The sequence below is a fragment of the Cebus imitator genome, unplaced genomic scaffold (genome assembly GCF_001604975.1).
Source record: "Cebus imitator isolate Cc_AM_T3 unplaced genomic scaffold, Cebus_imitator-1.0 Scaffold446, whole genome shotgun sequence".
Lineage (NCBI taxonomy): Eukaryota > Metazoa > Chordata > Mammalia > Primates > Cebidae > Cebus > Cebus imitator.
In genome coordinates this window covers 36856-45982 of record NW_016107761.1, presented here as the reverse complement: position 1 = coordinate 45982, position 9127 = coordinate 36856, and the positions used below count along the sequence as shown (strand labels likewise).

The following is a 9127-nucleotide window of genomic DNA, read 5'->3' as shown; positions in this document are numbered from 1 at the left end:
AGAAGTAGAAAGTGTGGGAATCCTTGTCATTTTCTAGATATTAGAGGAAAAGCTTCCAATTTTTCCTCATTGAGTACAAGGTTATCTGTGGGTTTGCCATACATGGCCTTTATTGGGTTGAGGTTTATTCCTGCTATTTCTAATTTGTTGAGAGGTCTTTTTTTTTAGAATCATGAATGGATACTGAATTTTGCCAAACGCTTTTTCTGCATGTATCGAAATGATTATTTGGTTTTTGTCCTTCATTCTGTATATGTTTGTTAGGTCCATTTGGTCTGGAGTACAGTTTAACATTTTCTTCCTAGATAATCTGTCCATTGCCAAAAGTGGGGCAATGGATATATATATATATATATATATATATATATATATATATATATATATATATGTTTCTCTATTCCTCTCTTATTGTATTCCTTTTTGGTTAAGTGATTTTCCCTAATAGTATGTTTTGATTCCTTGTTTTTCACCATATATATATATCAGGAAAGACACCATAAAAAAGGAAAATTATGGCATAAGAGAAATTATGGTTTATATATATATATGAGAAATTCTGGCACCAAAAACCAAAATAACAAAAATGAGCAACTCTACAGAGATCTTCAACTGCACACTCCATCAGAGCATTGTTATACCCTCTTGCTGAATTAACTCCTTTATTATTATGTAATGACTTTCTTTATTCTTTCTATAGTTTCAGACTCGAAGTGTATTTTATCTGATATCAGTATAGTTGCTCTTACTCTCCTTTGTTTTTCATTTGCATGGAAAATCTTTTTTCATACCTTTACTTTCAGTCTATGTTTGTCCTTACAGGTGAGTGAGTCTCTTGCAGGCAGCATCAAGTTTTGCTTTTGATCTATTCAGCCACTCTGCCTTCTGAATGGAGAATTTAATTCATTTACATTCAAGGCTATTATTTATAAAGTAAGGACATATTACTGTCATTTTGTTCATTGTTTTCTAGTTGTTTTATTTATACTTTGTTTCTCTATTCCTCTCTCATTGTCTTCCTTTTTGTTTAAGTGATTTTCCCTAATAGTATGTTTGATTCCTTATTTTTCACTTTTTAAAGTTTCTATTATAGATTTTTGATTTGTGGTTACTACAACACTTACAAAAAGTATCTTATAGTCATAACAGTTTATTTGAAGTTGGTAACAACTTCTCTTTTGTCACAAAAGCACTACATTTTAAATTTATTTATTTTTTATTTTTTGTCCCACAGATTTCTGAGAAAGCACTACATTTTTATTCTACTCCCTGCTCCCACACATTTTGAGTATTTGATGTCATCATTTACATCTTTTTATGTTACATATCCCTTAACAAATTATTGTAGTAACTTTTAATAATTTATAATTTATTTTATTGATTTCTTGATGATTTTCTTGATAAATTAATTACTTAGATCTTTAGTTTAAAGGTTAAATTATAACCTTTAAATTTTATAGGTTATAATTTAACCTTTAAACTAAAGATCTAAGTAATTAACACATCACCATTATGGTATTAGAGTATTCTGAATTAGACTTTGTACTTCTTTCACCATTAAGTTATCTCCTTTCATGTTTCATGTTACCAATTAGGGTCCTTTTCTTTTAGGTTGAAAAATTCCCTTCAGCTGTTATTGTAAGGCATGTTTAGTGGTGATAAGTTGCCTTAGCTTTTGTTTGTCTGGGAAAGTCTTTATCTCTCCCTCATTTCTGAAGGACAGCTTTGCCATTTAAGTATTCTTGGTTGGCAGTTTTTTGTTTTCCTCTTTGGCACTTTCTGTAAATGTAGTGGGGAAGCCCTGCAAGTGCTGTGGCAAGGGTCTGAAGCCTCAGCCTGTTCCCATATAAATATTGATTTAGAAAAGAATTAGAAATGTAGGCACATAGTTATTCCTTTATAAAATCATATATAATCTTATAGTTACTCGCTTATAATTATAAAGATATATATGAATCTGGAAATCATCATTCTCAACAAACTGACACAAGAACAGAAAATCAAACACCACATGTTCTCACATGTGGTGGTTCTATTTTTATTGTACTTTAGGTTCTGGGGTACATGTACAGATCATGCAGGATTGTTGCATAGACAAAACACATGGCAATGTGGTTTGCTGCCTCCATCCCTCTGTCACCTACATCTGGCATTTCTCCCCATGTTATCCCTCCCTGACCTCCCCACCGCCCCCACTGTCCCTCTCTTGGTCCCCCCCCTCAACAGACCCCAGTGTGTGATGCTCCCTTCCCTGTGTCCCTGTGTTCTCATTGTTCAACACCCACCTATGAGTGAGAGCATGCGGTGTTTGTTTTTCTGTTCCTGTGTCAGTTTGCTGAGAATGATAATTTCCAGATTCATCCATGTCCCTACAAAAGACAAAAACTCATTGTTTTTTATGGTTGCATAGTATTCCATGATGTATATGTGCCACATTTTCCTAGTCCAGTGTATCATTGATGGTCATTTGGGTTGGTTCCAGTTCTTTGCTATGGTACACAGGGCTGCAGTGAACATACGTGTGCATGTGTCTTTATAATAGAACTATTTATAATCCTTTGGATATATACCCAGTAATGAGATTGCTGGGTCAAATGGTATTTCTATTTCCAGGTCCTTGAAGAATCACCACACTGTCTTCCACAATGGTTTAACTAATTTACACTTCCACCAACTGTGTAAAAGTGTTCCTATTTCTCCACATCCTCTGCAGCATCTGTTGCCTCCAGATTTTTTAATGATCGCCATTCTAACCGGCACATTTTATTTTTTAAAAGATTAGGAATTTTACTGACCCAAACCTAAACATAGTGTATTTCTGATTAAGTCAGATAAAAATGCTTTTGTAGAGAAATGCTTTGATCTTTGATTTTAGGGTGCCATCAACACCCATAACAGTACAGCTTTTGGAGGATAAGAGCCCAGGGTGGCCATTTAGGGCAGAGTAACTGGCCCCCATATCAATTAAGAAATTAATACTCTTACCTGCCATGTTAAGAGTCACCCAAGACTCCTTACTATGCCTTTTGTGGGAGCCATTAGGAACCTCTGGACCCTCCAGCCCTCAGTTATGGCCGCCAGTCCTCAGTTAGGGCCATTATGGCATAAGGTGTCTTCCTCTTCTTTCACAGCTCGGGGCAATCCCTTTTCCAATGACATTGCTGCCTACTTTGAGAACAGGGTCTGAGTGGGCTGCCCTGACTGGGATAGTTCTTCCTCCAATGTCCTGGCTTCCCACACTTGAAATAGCAACAATTACCTGCAGGTTTGCTATTAGGCTAGTTTGGTCTGTGGGTGAAATATCCCCCTGGGTAACCCTGAGGTTGCAGGGTGCTGCTTAAGTGACTGCTATCATTTAGGCTTGTTGTCTATCCCATCATTTGCCACACAGGGTTCTTTCAGCCTCTTCAGCCTTGTCCTTGTTATTGAATACCCCAAAAGCCACATCAAGCATTTGATTAATAGCATTTGATTAATTTGGAAACATAGCTTTCATTTCCTGTGATTTCTTTGATTAGTTGGTATCAAGCGATACTGGCCTTATAGAATAAGTTGAGAAATGTTCCATTTTCTTCTATTTTGAGAGATTTTTATGAAGAAATAGTATTAATTATTCTTTTTAAAAATTAAGTATAATTTGCCATTACAGCAATGTGATTGATGGCCTTATTTGATGTAAGTTTTAAAATTACCAATTCAACTTCTTTACTTATTATAAGTCTATTCAGATTATCTGTTTACTTTTGAGTGAGTTGAGTTAGACAAGCCTGGCCTAGATCTTATGGGGAGAGGGGGAGACCCTGAAGACACCTGTATGTGTCTTCTACTCTGACTCAGTATTTAGTATGTTTCTACTCCTAGCTCCTTTCTTTCTCCCTCTTCTCTCCTCTCCTGTATTCTCAGGCCCATAAAATATTAGGTCCTTTTTCCTGGGGCTCTTTCAGCAGTGAGACGATCCCTGCTTCTGTGTTGACCCACCCAACCTTTGCCCAGTGCAGCTCCACAGGGATAAATGAAACAGTGTGGGAGTTGGAACTTACTCTACGTCAACATTTTGCTTATGCTATCAGAGAAAATGATTAAACACTTGACTGTTGCTTTCATTTTAGCTAGTTGCTTAAGTTGGTTACTCACACACTTGGAAAATTGGATGTGTCAAGCTCAGTTTCTTGACAGAAATACAACCGATATTTGAGTATGAAACTTTTATTCTGCAACTTTGTGGAATTTATTTGTTTGAGCTGATTTTTAAGAAATTCCTAAGAATTTTCTCTGCACAAGATCATTTCACCTTACACCTTTCCAATCTGGATGCCTTTTATTTCTTTTTCTCATCTAATTGCTCTGGCTAGAACTTCCATTCTAATGCCAAAGAGAAGAAGCAACAAAGGACTTCTTTGATGATGTTTCTTATAAGGAAAGCATCCCAGTCCAACAATTAACTGTAATTTTAGCTGTGGTTTTCTTATCTACCCTTTATCAGCTTGAAGAAGTTCCCTTTATTTCTCGTCTGGTGTGTGTGTGTGTGGCAGGGACTTGGGGAGGGGGTCAGGAAAGGATTTTGGAATTGTCAAATGCCTTTAGTATATATAATGAGATGTTTTATTTTCTTTATTTTATTAACATGGTCTATTACATTGAGGTTTAAATGTTTAAACAACCTTTCATTCTTTGAATAAATCTCATTTGGTAATTATGTTTGCTACATTTGGTTTGCTGATATTTGTTGAGGATTTTTCCATCTATATTCATAAAGAAATTGGTCTATAGTTTTCATTTCCTGTGATGTCTTTGGTTTTGGTATCAAGTGATACTGGCCTCATAGAATAAGTTGGGAAATGTTCCATTTTCTTACATTTTGGGGAGATTTTTATGAAGAAATCGTATTATTTTTAAAAATTAAGTTATTATTTGCTATTACAGCAATGTGATTGAGAACTTTATTTGGTGCAAGTTTTTAAATTACTAATACAACTTCTTTACTTTTTAGAAATCTATTCAGATTATTTATTTTGAGTGAGTTTGTAGATTGTATCTTTCTCGGAATTTTTCCTTTTATGTAAGTTTCTAACTGTTCACGTAGAGTTGTTCACTGTGTTCTTTTATAATCCTTTCTAAATCTGTAAGATTGCTAATGATGTTTTCTATATCCCTAATTTTAGCAATTTGAGTCTTTCATTTTTTTGTTGGTAAATCTAGCTAAAGTTTATCAATTTTCTTAATCTTTTCAAAGAAATACTTTTGTTTTCATTGATTTTCTTATTCTTTTTCATTTTTCTATTTTATTTATATGCATTCTAAACTATATTGCTTTTTGCTTGCTTTGAGTTTAGTTTGCTTTTCTTTCAAAATGGGAGATTTGCAATAAAATGCTGAGAAAATGATGCAAATTCCAAAGGAAAATAGCTTTTCGATGTCTTCCACTCTCCAAATAGGAGTGACTCTCAACAAGAAATTTAATCCAGAAACTGGGTTCACACTCCATAGAGTTTTCAGTGGGAAGGGTAGTGTAAAACATAATATGTTATTTTTTCACTGTAACCTTGTCCTATTTTCAGAGCTAGAATTAGAAAAATTAACATATTCATATCAAACTTCTAACTGGAAAGAAATTCTCAGTTTTTGCTTGAGCAAACCATAGGTTTAAAAGCAAAGCCCTATCCAACTAACACTCTGTCCACTCCTTTCATAGAACTCATTCTCTGCAGTGCTCTGTGGAGGGCACCCTTCACCTGAGCATTCCTCAGGCTGTAGATCAAGGGGTTCAGCACTGGGTTAAAGAGACTGTGAAACAGGGACAGCATTTTCTCCTGCTCCTCTCGTTGATTAGAGTCTGGGACCATATAGACCACCATGGCTATGCCAAAGAAGAGTCCAACCACACACAGGTGGGAGGAGCAGGTAGAGAAGGCCTTTCTGCGGCCCTCCTTTGTCTGCATCTTCAGGATGGCCCAGAGGATGTGCATGTAGGAGACCAGCATCAGACAAAGAGGCCCGACCAAGACAAACACACAGGCAGCAAATATGACCACTTGGTTAACCCAGGTGTCAGCACAGGCCAGCTTGAGGATAGACAGAATTTCACAGAAGAGGTGGTTCACATGGGGGGGCCCACAGAAGGGCAACCTTAGAAGGAGAATTGCATGTACCAGGGACAGGGCAAGCCCACATGACCAGGACATGAGAGCCAAGATCATGCACACTCTCCAGGTCATAATGACAGTGTACTGGAGAGGGTGGCAGATGGCCACGTACCTATCATAGGACATCACCACCAAAATCAAGCACTCAGTAGCAGCAAAAGCCAAATACAAGAATGTCTGCAGTATGCATGAAACAAAAGAGATGGTTCTTTTCTCGTTCAGCAGATTTGCCAACATCTTGGGAACATTGTTGGAAGCATAGGACATGTCGATAATCGCCAGGTGTGAGAGGAAGAAGTACATGGGGGTGTGCAGACTGGGGTCTAGACAGATGAGTCCCAAGATCATGCCATTTGCCATCAGGCTGAAAATATATAACAGGGAGAAGATCCAGAAGAGGAGCAGTTCCCTCTCTGCACTGAGGTGGAATCCCACCAGGATGAATTCTGTGACCCATGATTGGTTGCCTCCCATTCCTTAATGGCAGTCTGTCAAGAACTGAAGTATGATAGAAAAGTCAAAAAATTTGAGTTTTTGTCTGAAAATGAACCAAGATAAAGGCTGTGTCTTTGTCCCTATTAGATATGCCCCTTCAAGTTCCCAAGATTTGTTACCTGTTTCTAGAATTTAATTATGAAATAAATTTAAACTTGCAGACAGTGTCACAAATTTTGCATAAGAACTCCCACTTATTTTCATGCAGATTCAGCATGTGTTAACATTATTATTAGTCTTATTATCTTTATACAATTTTTATTTTTTGAACCATTTGAGATTGAAGTGTAGGCATAATATTTAACTTTAAATTTCTGATTTTTCTTAGTAAGAAAAAACTAATTCCCACTAGCTTGACCACAATATAAGTATTAAAATCAGAAAATTTAATATTGCATTGACACATTTCTTTTCTCTAATATACAATATTCCCCCTCCAACCACACAAGTTCAGGACCTAATCCAAGATTATGCATTATATCTATTGTCATCTGTCTTTAGTCTCTTGCATCTATAATATTTACTCAGCCTTTTTGTGCATTTCTGAATACTGATGTTTTGAAGAGTTCTTCAGCAAAATATCCAACAATTTAAGAGTGTACAATATTCCTCAAAGTTTTTGTTCAAATCATTCACTTTCTGCAGGAAAAATAGTATTCTTCTGTGTGTATTCTAAGCAAGAATATGATGCTAATTTGGCCTATTATTGGGGTGAAGCTAACTTGGATCACTTGGTGAAGATGATGCTTCCCAGATATCTCCATTGTGTGTTTGTTATTTTTTCCTAATTAGTTTCTGGAGTACCCATTAAAGTTATTATATATGTAGTTTGTTCCTCATAACTTCACTATTTTAGTATCCATTGATTATCTTGCCTAACTCAATTATTAGTAATGGTTCAAAATGTGTTGTTCTAACTATGTAATTGCTTTTACATTTTTAGATGGCAATTTTAATATAAAAATGCTACATTCATTTATCTATTATCTATTTACCTACCTGTTATCTATCATCTATCTATCAGTATAGACTCATGGATTTTTTTAATTCAATGGGTTGTACTTCATACTTATAATTTTTTTGGTGCCAACTTTCCTACATTTGGGCCTTCTAAGCTTGCTCCTCTTTCTTTTTAATATGTTATCATAATATTTGAGCAGTTCCTTCCTTCTGATATGACCAGATGTTTCAGCTCCATTTGTATATTCCCCACTTCAATCACAAAACAGCCATTGCCTCCAAAAGTGATAACACTTTTAATAAAGAATTATATTTATAAGCCAATATTTATATTTACCTAGGTTTTATTGGATTTTAATAATTTATATTTTTATCATGATCATTTGTATTTATCATGATTTTTATCATGAGGACAGCATGAATTTCTGGTATTCTCCATCAAAAACAAGAGCATACGATTTGAGAAAGTATACAAATTGTTACAGGGGATAATACTTTCTCAACGTTACTTCTGAAAATAATAGAACTTAACTGACTTCCTTTATAGTGTCATTAGCATTATAGAAAATGGTTGTGATATTTATTATTTTATTTTTGGTGAAAAATACATGTTTGTAATTCTACTACCTTATTAATCAACAGGTTTGTATTATTTTCTTGCTTTTATTCTTATATTGAAAATTATAGAATCTTGAACATTTTAGATTTTGTGTGGTCCCTTGTGGAAGCAATGTGATATGTACTTTGTATGAGATTTTGATTGCAAGTTTTAAAATCTTAGAAAAACATGAAACTCCAGTTAAAGTACTAAAGAGATGACATCTTGAAACATGCAAACAAAAGTGATCATTTTTAATAATTGTGCAGTTATACGTTTTTGCTGTTTATTTCATATAGATCAGTATTATAAAAATTGTGTGAAAAATACTGTTTGTTTAACTAGCTCTATCATATATCATGAACCATTTTCCATGTCAAAATAATTCTCTGCAACATACTTTGAACAGCTATTATTTAATACAAATATTCTAATTTACTTAATGTATTATCTCATTAGATTGTGTGCTATATAATGTTTCAATAATTAAATTATATATGTATATGTTTGTATTAGTTGTCTTTTTCATGAAATTTTAATAGTAAATTCCGAGACTTAGAAGTGCTCAGTCAAGTCAATCAATTTATGTATGTATATATCTCTCTACTCATCTAAAAATCAAACAAGCAAAAATCTCAAATCTATTAAGGCTTGTTACTGTAAGAGGCCACCTAGTGGAAGAAGATGTCTAATTTAGTAATCATGATGCTAGAATCTCAAATTAACCTTCTGTTACTCCCCAGGTTCCATATGGTCCCATTCGAAAGAACCATCTTAACATTGTACTTCAGATTTCCCACCTAGACAGCTTTTTACAAATATTATTAAGGACAAGAAACACAAATTTCTCATGTTTGATCTAATCTAGTGTTTTCTTCTCAATTTCAGCTTCTGCCTTAGAGGAAGTCCTGCTTCATAAGTGAATGACATTGAG

The 9127-nt window shown here is 34.7% G+C and overlaps 1 protein-coding gene across 1 annotated transcript; it reads right to left on the bottom strand.

Annotated features, from left to right (window-relative positions):
• Positions 1-5304: 5304 nt before the first annotated feature.
• Positions 5305-7612, bottom strand: LOC108291092 (olfactory receptor 2A2). Its single transcript, XM_017511273.2, has one exon. It carries the CDS (start codon positions 6612-6614, stop codon positions 5655-5657), a length of 960 nt encoding a protein of 319 aa, XP_017366762.1. The 5' UTR covers positions 6615-7612; the 3' UTR covers positions 5305-5654.
• Positions 7613-9127: the final 1515 nt, after the last annotated feature.

Coding starts and splice junctions, on each gene's coding strand:
- LOC108291092 (XM_017511273.2), bottom strand. CDS start 6,614: ATGGGAGGCAACCAATCATGGGTCACAGAATTCATCCTGGTGGGATTC.